Genomic DNA, 12,386 nt, shown 5'->3' on the forward strand with positions numbered 1-12,386 from the left:
CCTAAAAATCAGTGTCTTTTGTAAATGAATGAAATGAATTGTCCATGTGTCATAAGAAACCCGTACAGCTCAGTACGAAAAGGCAGACAGGCTCTGGAGGAAATTTGATCTCTAGTCCTGCCCCTTACCATCTCAGGTTGGTCACTCCTCCATTTCCTCCTCTGTAAAATCGGGGTAATAATAGAATCTTCCTCACAGATTTTGAGAATTAACTGAGTCAATATATGAAAAGGGCCTGGAATTGCACCTGAATCACAAAACTCAGTCAGTGTTAAGTATTCTTATTATGGCACTCCTCCGGATAACCACGCAGCCTGTTTCTCTCTTATTTTCTAATAGCTGGAAGAAAAACTCAAGGAAAAAGTTGACGTTAGTCTGACAGAGCGGATCAATCTGACGGGAGAGATGGATACGTTCAGCACGTAGGTACCTTGTACGCGTTTGCTCACGGCCTGCCCGTCACAAAGCAGCATGTCTCAGGCTGCAGGCATAGGTCACTGCAGAGCCTGAGAGTTTTCTGGAGCTTTCTGTTGGATCAGGAGTATTCTCCACTGGCCACTAAGAAGAAGCATCAGAAACTGGTGCAGCTGCCTCCCATTCTGCCTCCTCAGATGCAGTTATTTTTAGCTTACTCGTATAAGTCTTTATTGTTGCACTATCGAGAATAACAAAAAGAGAAGAAAGCCTCCTTTGACCATCCCTGCAGGAAGATCAGGTCCAAGGCCGCCTATCTGCCCCCCTAATTCCACAGAGGGCCAGCCCCACCTCCAGTGTTTCACAATATAAAGTGTAAGCAGCCTGATTTTCGCCACGGGAGTCGGGGAGGGGGTGAGGTTGCAGTTCAAACTGCAAAGCCTTCTCGATACAGTTCTTTGCCTGGTGTTACCTTGCAGCGTTTTTGTTGTAGTCATTAAATGAGATTGGGAGAGGCCAAGCTTCAGCTTTCTCATCATCCACTTATTGTGGAAAAATCAACATTTTCTTCTTCTGTTATTTCTTCTCCTTTTCTCAACCTTTTCTTTCCCCCCAAGTTCTGTTCTCATTCAAACATTTTGACAAACAGGTACGTTTGGAGGCGGAAGTGCAGGATTCTGGGTGTAGCGAATAGGGAGAAGAGCTGTGGTGAAAGTTTGTGTCCTGACTGAGTGGGGACACACCCGAATAAGACCAGGACAGGCAGCAAGAATGAGGAAAGAGCCAAAATGCTCCTTGTGGTCACTAACTCCCTTTTAAAATGAAACTCAGGTTTCCCGAGTTTCTGACGAAATGATGAACCTAATTTTACACAGGCGCCTAAAACATTTGGAAGGGGCTGTGTGAGTCATTCAAAATGTGATGTTTTAAAGTTATGACCTCAGTAATGTGTTTGGTTTGCAGTGTCATCTCGAGCAGTATTCAGTTGCTGGTTCAGGATCTGGATGCTGCCTGTGACCCTGCCCTGACTGCCATGAGCAAGGTAAGCTTGTGGGAGTGTGGCTTCCTAGACTTCCAAGGGTGACCCCCATACCCTTGCCTGTACTTTCTTCAGGCTCTTCAGTGCCTAGAGGATCAGCTGGGAGGAGAATGGAAGACCTCTAGGCGTTTCCGAAAGTGCTCAGTCTATCTTGCACCTTAGGTCAATGGCTTGTCCTTTGAGAACAAGACAGGGAGCAGATGTGTTCGGTTTGTCTGAAGGAGATGTTACCTTTGGTTAGCATCGGACACATGCTGAATTCCTTAAGCAGTCTCGTCAGAGTGGGCATTATTGTTAGTGCTCACATAGGTGACTTCTGACTCATCTTCATTCTTGCCACTGAGGGGTTTCTCCATCTGTTCCTGAGCTCTGATGCCAGTGCAGGGTTATTGATCAGGTTGCAGGCCATGGTTTTCTAATATTACGGCGGCCCCTCAATCAACGATCAGCTCCCCTCTTTTGGCACTTACCACATGCTGCCTTGTGTTGCTCTTTGGCTTTCATGTGCCTGTGTCTTTTCTTCCTAAAATAGTGTAAATTCCTTAAGTGCGTGGACCATGTAGAACGTAGACGACGCTCATGTTTGTTGATTACTTAACTTGGAAACAGGCAATTCTTCATTGGTTTCTAAGCCACATAACATGAAGCTATCCACTCTAGAACCTTCTAGAATAGGAGTCAGCAAACTACAGCCTGTGGGGCAAATCTGGCCCATTGCCAGTTTTTGTAAATAAAGTTTTATTGGAACACAGCCATGCTTGTTCATGTATATGTTATCTGTGGCTGGTTGTTTTTTTTTTGTTGTTAGAATGGCAGAATTAAGTAATTGCAACTGAGACCATATGGCTCACAAAGCCTAAAATATGTACTGTCTGGCTCTTTACAGAAAAAGTTTGCCAATGCCTGTTTTAGCATCACAGACACTTGTAGCATTTTCACAAGTGCTGGAGAAAGAACTTCTCTGGGGTATACTGGCCAGTGGCAGAGCTCAATGGAAAGAACACTGGCTGTGGAGTCAGACAGACCTAACTCTTCTCGTTTTTCCTTTGGGGGAGTTGAGCAAATGGCTTAACCTCTCTGGGCCCAAGTCACCTCATCTGTATGTGAAATGTGGGTATTTGCCTCCCAGAGTTGTGAGGATGGAGCAAAAAGAGAGTGACGGACGTGGTGCCGGTAAATGCTAGTCCTCTTTCCCTCTTGTCAGGAGGAGCGGCCATGTCACAAGGTTATATAAGCAGACATTTGGTCTGAACTTGGTCTTGTAGTAGACTGTAAATATTTAATGAAAATAGGATTAAACTCAAAACTTGGGCTTCGGGGTTTTATGAAGTTAAGCGGGAGTCCTGGATAGCTGATGTCACAAAGTTTCTATTCAAAAGGCCTATCAGAGGTGGTTGTGTATTTCCAGTATACTCAGTGTTTGCAAGCAGAAATCTCTGAGCAGGCAGGTTGAGGCTAACCCGCTTTCTTAAAGGAACATGGCTCTGAAGATTCGTTGTGCGGGCTCTGATTGTCCCCTAGCTGCTGGCGAGCGTTGAGCACATCCTGAACATGATCTGTTCCAGCTGCCATCTCTCCGGAGCTGCCATACACTTTAGATCGGAATGCAGCTGGTGAAAGAATTTTTACATTTACCAAAGGAAGAGTGGCTTTTTTCTTCTTCTTCTTCTTCTTCAGTAAAATAACAATTGTAGGGGATTTAACACCCCAGGTGTTGCTTATATGAACTGTCAGTTCACTAGGTGGATTTCCCTCAAACTCCCCCAAACCCCACCACCCCTTTCTCCCCCAGACCCACACCAGCAAATATTAACAGAGACCATACCTCTAGAGTCTTTTGTTTATATCATAGGAAAACCACAGACTTGGGAACCAGCAGCTGGGAGGCCATTACTCTTTGTCTGAGTCTTCTGGAGTTCTAGCAAAATGAAATCCATGTGATGAAAATGACGAGATATAAACAAGCCAAGTGGTCACAGATTGATTCAACATACACTGTCTGTTATTGGTGCCTGCATCCTGTTTTGTATAGTTTCTTCTGGGATTTTGAAAAACTTTTGTTTTGTGATCATGCTTATTTCTGTCTCGGATTCCATCATTTTTGCTGCTAATTAAACAGCTCAATTCAGATTCTACCCAGTACAGTGGCAGGAGTTGCAAGGCTGGGGCAGACGTAGATCTTATTATCTCAAGTTTCGTAGATTCCAGAAGGTGTGGGGCAAAAGATGTGTGAGGTGAGAGGAATGCCCAAATAACTGCCCTATAGTACCTTAAGAAAATCAATACCAAAATCAGCACCCTAAGAAGAGTACAAAATACACCCTTTTTAAAAGAGGGGAGAGTTTATATCCAGATGGGGAGGCGAGAAAAGCCTGCATAAGGAAGTGGCATTTGAAGTAGACCGTGAAGGATGGCGAAGGTTTGAGCAAATGTGTGATTAGGAGAGCAGTCCGAACAGGGGGACAAGATGAGCAAAGTTTGGGAAGCGGAGAAAGCTCAGAACTTGGTCAAAACTGCCAGTCTTATTACCCATGTTCGGAATTCCACAAGGTACTCTGTACTGGCACTCACAAAGTCAAGATTGGAAACGGTGCCCTCAAGGAGTTTATATTCTGATGAGGAGAAAACTTTGAATGCTGTAAATAATTGTATTTTGTAAAGGGTGAAAACACGAGTGTTGGGCTTGCCGAGGTGGAGTGGGGTTGGATGATTCTGAGTTGATGGAAGGAAGCTTCTTTGACAAGATGGATTGAGTCAAACAATTCAGTTACATCCTTCTCCTGGGAGGAGACCTCATTCTCCTTAAAGGTACCCCATGACCTCCTCCTCGGTTAGCACATAGGGCTTTCATGATTTGTCCCTTCACTACCGTGTTTATTCTGTGACTCCTATGTATCAGGTTGTCGGAAAGGTCATGACGCATTTTTGCAATGAAAAACAGAAAAAATACATCATAACTTTTCCGACAACCCAATATATCTGTACTCCAGTCTCGGAGCCATTGTCACTTCCCTGAATGCATTACTTTTTTGTGACTTCCATACCTTTTTTCATTCTATTCTTTCTGCCTGGAAGTCACTTCCCACTATTGTCTGCCCAGTGAGCACATCCTTTAAGATCCAGTTCAAATGTCTGCCCCCTTTTTTAAAATCGAGGTGTAATTCACCTATCACAAAATTCACCCTTTTAAAGTGTATAATTCAGTGGTTTTTAGTATGTTCACATGGGCCATGCAACCACCACCACTAATTCTAGAACATCTTCATCAAAAGAAAACCCACTGCCTTTCGCAATCATTCCACATTTCCCTGACAGTATACTTTCTGTCTCTATGGATTTGCCTATTCTGGACATTTCATATAAATGGAGTCACACAATATGTGGCTTTTGTGACTAGATTTCTTCGCTTAGCCTAATGTTTTCAGTCTTCATCTCTGGGGTAGCATGTGTCAATATTCCACTCCTTTTTATGGCTGAATAATGTTCCATTATATGATTACACCACATTTGGTTTATCCATTCATCAGTCAATGGACTTTTGGGTTGTGTCCACATTTTCACTATTATGAATAATGCTATGAATACGCATGTACAAGTTTTTGTGTGAATATATGTTTTCCGTTCTCTCTTACATATATACCTAGGAGTAGAACTGCTGGGTCATGTGCTCGCTCAATGTTTAATATTTTGAGGAACTGCCAAACTGTTTTCCAAAGTGACTGCACCACTTTGCATTCCTGTCAACAGTGTATGAGGGTTCTCATTTTTCTGTATCCTCACTAACTTTTTTTTTATTTATAGCCATTCTAGTGGGGTGGGGGGGCAGTGAAGTGTGGTTTCTCATTGTGGTTTCAATTTGTATTTGCATTTTCCTGATGACTAAGATGTTGAGCATCTTTTCATGTGCTTATTGGCCATTTGTGTATCTTTTTTGAAGAAATGTCAATTCAAATATTTTGCCCATTTTTAAATTGGGTTGTTCCCTATGGTTGAGTTGTAAAAGTTCTTTTTATAGTCTCAATAGTAGGCCTCTTACCAGACATATGATTTGCAAATATTTTCTCCCTTTCTGTGAGTTGTCTTTTCACTTTCTTGATCATGTCCTCTGAAGTACTAAGGTTTTTAATTTTGATGAAGTCCAGTTTTTCTATTTTTTTCTTTTCTTTCTTTTTTTTTTTTTAAAGATTTTATTGGGGAATTGCAGGGAGGGGAACAGTGCTGGGGAATCAGGGGAAGGGGAACAGACAAGTTGCTGTCCTTTTGTTCTTCAGTCTATTGTGGAGGATGTTTCTTCACTGTCCCATGTTGGTATTATCACTGCGCTCTTCTTGGGTGAGGCAGATCGGTTGCTGGCCTCTGGATGGCCGCTCACGGCGGCTCTTGGCAGCTCACACCAGCTGCCGGCTGCTCACACTGGCTGCCAGCCACACACGGTAGCTTATGGCAGCCCACTGCAGCAGGGGCTGCAGCCTACGCCGTTGCCGGCGACTCACGGCAGCCCAGCTTCAGGTCGAGCTGTTCTCCATCTTAGCTGTAGAGGGCAGTGTCACTGGCCCTCATGCGGGATCTGAACCGGGGCCTTGCTGCTCAGAGCTGGCGTCCAAAGCCAGCTGTTAACCAACAGGCCACTCAACCGGCCCTCTATATTTTTTTCTTTCAGTGCTTGGCTTCTGATGTCATAGCTAAGACACCATTGCCTAATCCAAAATTACAAAGATTTACACCTGTATTTTCTAAGCATTTTATAGTTTGAGCTCTTATACTTAGGCCTTTGATCTTTTGAGTTAATTTTTGTATATGGTGTGAGGTAAGGATTTAACTTCATTCTTTTGCATATGTATATCCACCTGTCCCAGTGCCATTTGTTGAAAAGACTTCTTTATCCACTGGGTGGTCTTGACACTCCTGTCAAAAATCAGTTGACCATAGATATATGGGTTAATTTCTAGACTCTCAATCCTATCCCATTGATATATTGGGTTGTCGGAAAGTCATGACGTATTTTGTCTGTTTTTCAGAGGTCATTTATTTATATAAAGAACAAAGATCAATCAGTGATATATTGTCCATTTTGTTCGATAACCTTTTGCCGTCTTTCAATGAGCTTCATAATTCCTCATTCATAGAAGGACCTGTCTTTATTTGCGAAAAACTGAGCAAGGTGCTGATTTACAGCGTCATCTGAATTGAACATTATACCACGCAAGGAGTTTTGAAGAGAGCGAAACAAGTGGAAGTCTGACGGTGCAAGGTCAGGTGAGTATGGTGGGTGTGGCAACACATCCCATCCAAGCTCCAATAATTTTTGACGGGCGATCAAACTTGTGTGTGGTCTCACGTTGTCGTGATGGAACACAACTCCTTTACAATTAACAAACTCTGGACATTTCTGGATGATGGATTCATTCAAACTGTTCAATTGCCAACAGTACACATTCGAATTGATTGTTTGGTCCCTTGGTGGGAGCTCGAAAAACATGACACCTTTAAAATCCCACCACACTGAAAGCATAACCTTCCTCTGATGAATGTCTGCTTTCGATGTCGTTCGAGGCGAATCATCACGTCGGGACCAAGACCGTTTGCGCACCACATTGTTGTAAACAATCTATGTCTCATCACCAGTTATCAGTCGCTTCAAAACGGATCGTTTTCCTCACGTTAAATGAGCATATTGCACATGTTTATTCGCGCCATCAAATGAACTTCTTTGAGTTCATGTGGTACCCAAATATAGAACTTGCTTACATATCCCAGCTTCTTCAGGTGGTCATGAACGCTTGAATGATAGATGTTCAATGTATCTTCAATCTCTTGTGACGTGTAACTTGAGTTTGACTCAATCAGTGCCTTTATTTTGTCATCATCAACCTCAGTGGGCCTCCCTGACCGAGGAGTGTCGTTAAGATCAAAATCACCAGCATAGAATTTCGTGAACCATCGTTGGCACTGACGTTCTTGTAGAGCATTGTCACCGTAAACTTTATGCAACTTTTCACAAGCTTGACATGCGTTCTTCCCTTTATGGAAGTAAAACAGTAAAACATGGCAAAAATGAAGAGTTTGGTCTTCCATTTTCAACTTGTAAAATCTCCAAAACTCAACCACATCGCTCAGTTTTTTTTTAGAATGAAACCAGACCTGTCAGCTGTCAAATGACATAGCAATAACATAGATGTGAATGACTCTAGTACTTCCAAAAATGAACTAGTGCCGTCTGTTGCAAACGTGGGTCATGACTTTTCCAACAACCCAATATATGTCTATCCCTAGGCCAGTTCCACGCTGTTTTGATTACTGTGGCTTTATAGTAAGCTTTGAAATCAGGAAGTGTGAGTCTAGCATCTTTGTGCTTTTTCAAGATTGCTTTGGCTATTTTGAGTGTCTTGAAATGTCACCATTTTCTTTTTGTCTACCCAGAGTATCTTTCTCTCTCAAGACACCATAGTATGTAGATTATCTCTCTACTTTGTTATACAATTATTTTTATATCTCTGTCTCCCCTGTTAAGCTTTGAACAACTTGAAAGCTTATTCAGTTTTGGATCTACGTGACATAGCATAGTACTTGCTTAACAGTATTACAGTAAGTCCTCACTTAACGTTTATACATTCTGCCACTTTAAATGAAACAACATACAACGAAACCAGTTTTACCATAGGCTAATGGATACAAACAAGAGTTAAATTCCTGCGGCATTATAACAAAGTGACATTGAATGAAACATTGAGAACTTGCTGTACTCCCTTGAAGGCAAAGAAGGCAAGAAGAAAGAATTAAAGGTCATAGACACCCATTTATTTGACCAAAGAATGGTGACAGTGTGAGATGTAGATAACTGCACTGATCAGATATAGCTGTGTGGAGCAGGTAGACATAGAGTAGGAGACCTGGGTGTCTTCATAGAAAATAGCAGGAACGTAGACGCTGACTTCTTTAGGCGCATACAAGTGCCATTGAGGATGATGTGATGCTCCTTGATGGTACTTAATGGCAGGGCTTCCTACTTCAACAAGTAGCATCCGGGAGCCGACTGAAGAAAGATCAGAATCAGGGGACGCCCACATCCAGCTATTGGCTCCCCGAGGTGTAGGCAAGAGCTCTGCTTCTGGAAAAGGAGAGGAAAACACAGAGAGGGGCAAAGCTTGGCAGAAAACATAGGCAGGAGTGGCCTTAAATGAGCCAGTCACATGTGGAAGAAGTGAAGTATGCTGAGAGTTTACTGGTCTCCCTGAAACTGTAACTTTGAGATTGTAGTAGCATTGCTGCTAGGTTATATCAGTATTACCTTTCAGGCCACTTTCTCCTCCTATATTTGCATTATTTTCTTAGATAACCTCTATGAGATGATAATAAGTTATCATTTATGGAGCACTTACCAGGAATCAACACCCAAATGCACTCTCATTTAATTATGATGATAAGTTTATAAGGTGGCTATTTCCTTTATAAGGTGGTTATTTCCTTCTGCCTTTCACAGATAAGGGGACTGGAACTCAAAGAAGTTAAGTCACTTATCCATGATCTCTTAGCTAGCTAGTGCCGGAGCCAGGATTCAAACTCAGGTCTCTCTTTATGCAGGATTATACCACATCATATACACAGAATAAGACTTAAGTCCTTTTGGCACATGTGGAAACTGAGGCAAAAGCAGCTTAGTAACTCCCTTGACAGTGAAAGAGCGATAAGTCAGTGTGTGCCCAGTACTGCTAGATTCACATGAGTATTCATACTTAACATGATTATGAGCTCTTTAAGCATTCTCAAGCATCCTGTTAGATATTTATCTTCAGCTTTTTTTGATCTGACACCATGACTTTCCTACAGGGGAGAAAAATAGGTTGATCAGCCAACCCAAGTATTCCAGTCTGCTCTCTCTGAAAACTAATGAATTGTCACGCTGGCGTGTTTGTTTGTTTTTCATAATATGCCCAAAGCCATAAAGTTTTATAGCAGTGAAGCCAGAAATAAAACCAAGTCTCCTGGTTCTTGAAAAGGCAGTTGTTTGAAGCGTTTAGGTGGAAATTAGAAGATTTCTGTCTTTTAAATGTAAATTCTGTATATCCTTAGAAATTAGTATGTCTGATTATGGCCTTACAGATAGGATTAAAAAAAAAAATTCTATGGCTTCCTTTAAAGGGACCATTGGTCCCCTGCTCCCCTCCTCACTGTGTCCTTTTTCCTAAGGCTACTCACATCATGAAGGTGAAAGAATCTCTTTTTCCAAAATCAAACACACTTAGCTTTTTGCCCATTAATGGTAGTTTTGGAACAAACCAGAAAGAAGAAACTGAACAAATTAAATTTCCTTCCAGTCTGGCATGTAATTTCTATTAGAGTTCAAGATTGTGAACATGTACTAATTTAGGATGCTGTATTACTATCCCCCAAAGACATTTTGAAATAGCTAGAACAGTCCTCAAATCTGTTCTCATTTTCCTCAGTCATTAAAATGTAGTTCTATTTCAGAAGGCCACAGCACTGCATGATTAGGAAATATTCAAGTTCACTTTCCACCTATCATCAAAGCACACCTTTTTTTATAAAATATTTTTTTTTCCATTATGACCAAAGAAAATCACCTTTATTATAGAAAATACAGATTTTTAAAAAGAAGAAATTTTAAATCACTCATAATTCCAGTTAATGGATATATCTTATCTTAGTCTTTTCTTTTTATGCATATATTTTAAAAATCATATAAGTTCATATTTTACATCCTGTTTTTCTCATTTAGCAGGTTTTAATAGTTTTCTGTGTCATTTAATCTAGAACTACAGTATTTTGAGGATTGCATAGTATTCCATAGCAGAGTATTTATTATTAAAATCATAATAATAGTTAACATTTACCATGGAACTACAACATGCGAGGTGCTGTATTAAGAGCAATGCATGTCTGATAACTATATAGATTTTAAGTACAGCAATACCTCGGTTTGCGAGCATAATTCATTCTGGAAACAAACTACTCGTATTGCAAGACATCACTCGTTTACCATGTTAAAATGTATTAGAAATGTTTGCTCGTCTTGCAGAACACTTGCAAACCACGTTACTCGCAATCCAAGGTTTTACTATATTATCATTATCCCACTTTTATAGCTGAGAAAACAGGCTCAGAGCGGTTGGTTTACTTGCTCAAGTCACACATTTAGCAGGTTGCACAGACAGTATTAGAACTTATGCTTGGTGGACTTCATATTTCCTTATTTTAAGTACTGTAATCTACTCCTTCCCTTAAAATGTGTGTAATAATTCACTTTGATGGATTTTTAGGTTACTTCCAATTTTTCACATTTATAGACAGTCTGGCAATGAATGGACAACTGTGTGTGTGTGTGTGTGTGTGTGTGTGTGTGTGTGTGTTTCTAAACATTCATAATTATTAACCAGATTAATTGGTTTAAAGGGGATTGCAAAAATAAAAAACTATGTAAAATGCTAAGATTGTAATCCTTTTTTTGTGATTACAATATTACTGATTTTTAAATATTACATATTTCTTATGCTGTACTCTACATCCCCATGACTGCTGTGCAGCAACCAATTTGAACTTCTTAATCTCTTCTCCTTTTGCACCCATCCCTCCAACCCTCACTCCCTTCTGGCAACCATCAAAACGTTCTCTGTATCTAGGAGTTTGTTTCTGTTTTGTTTGTTTATTTTGTTCTTTAGATTCCACTTATAAGTGAAATCATGTGACATTTGTCTTTCTCTATCTGACTTACTACACTCATCACAATACCCTCTTGGTCCATCCATGTTGTTGCAGATGGCAAGATTTCATTCTTTTTTAATAACCAAGCAATATTTCATTGTATATCTGTACCACCGCCTCTTTATCCATTCATCCATTGACCCCTGGCTGCCACCACATCTTGGCCATTGTAAACAATGCTGCAGTGAACATATAGATGCACTCATCACCTCAAAGTAGCGTTTTGGGTTTCTTCCAATAAATACCCAGAAGTGGGATTACTGGTTCCGTCTTTGTCTCTTATTATAACCTTTGTTTTAAAGTTTATTTTGTCTGGAATAAGTATTGATAGGTACTGCTGCTTTTTTGTTTCATTTTCATGAAATATCTTTTTCCATCCCTTTACTTTCAGTCTGTGTGTGTCTTTCAATCTGAAATGAGTCTCTTGCAGGCAGCATGTATAAAGGTCTGTTTTCTTATCCACTCAGCCACCCCATATAGATAGATAGATAGATAGATAGATAGATAGATAGATATAGAGATATAGATATAGATATAGATATAGATATATAGTTTTTTTTTTAAGAATTTTATTGGGGAATTGGGGGAAGGGAACAGTGTTGGGGAAGCAGGGAAAGGTAACAGACAAGTTGCTGTCCTTTTGTTCTTCAGTCTAGTTGTGGAGGACGAAGCTTCACTGGCCCATGTTGGTATTATCATTACGCTCTTCCCAGGTGAGGCAGTCGCTCACCGGCCATTGGACAGCGGCTCACAGCAGCTCACGAAAGCTCATGCCCGCTGCTGGCCAACCCCACTGCAGCCTTTGCCGTCACCGTCGCCGTCAACTCAAGGCAGCCCAGCTTCAGGTTGAGCTGTTCAACATCTTAGCTGTGGAGAGCGCAGCATCACTGGCCCTCATGTGGGATCCAAACCGGGGCCCTGCTGCTCAGAGTTGGTGTTCCAAACCAACTCCTAACCAACACACCACTCAACCAGCCCAGCCACCCTATCTTTTGATTGGAGCATTTAATCCATTTACATTGAAAGTAATTGTTGATAGATGTGTATTGGGTCTTCGGAAAAGTCATGACGTATTTTGTCTATGTTTTTCAAAGGTCATTTATTTATATAAAGAACAAAGATCAATCAATGATATATTGTCCGTTTTGTTCGATAACACTTTGCCATCATTCAGTGAGCTTCATAATTCCTCGTTCATAGAAGGACCTGTCTT

At 41.0% G+C, this 12,386-nt stretch overlaps 1 protein-coding gene across 4 annotated transcripts in view; it reads left to right on the plus strand.

Annotated features, from left to right (window-relative positions):
* VPS53 (VPS53 subunit of GARP complex) overlaps nucleotides 1–12,386 on the plus strand; it is a 158,867-nt gene that overhangs the window by 113,387 nt on the left and 33,094 nt on the right. For all 4 annotated transcript variants that reach the window (XM_019650460.1, XM_019650458.1, XM_019650462.1 and 1 more), the window contains 2 exons: nucleotides 340–422; nucleotides 1,378–1,456. In XM_019650460.1, coding sequence (XP_019506005.1) covers nucleotides 340–422; nucleotides 1,378–1,456 — 162 coding nt within the window. The remainder of the gene's footprint in view (nucleotides 1–339; nucleotides 423–1,377; nucleotides 1,457–12,386) is intronic.

Source organism: Hipposideros armiger, unplaced genomic scaffold, assembly GCF_001890085.2.
Source record: "Hipposideros armiger isolate ML-2016 unplaced genomic scaffold, ASM189008v1 scaffold_141, whole genome shotgun sequence".
Taxonomy (NCBI): Eukaryota; Metazoa; Chordata; class Mammalia; order Chiroptera; family Hipposideridae; genus Hipposideros; species Hipposideros armiger.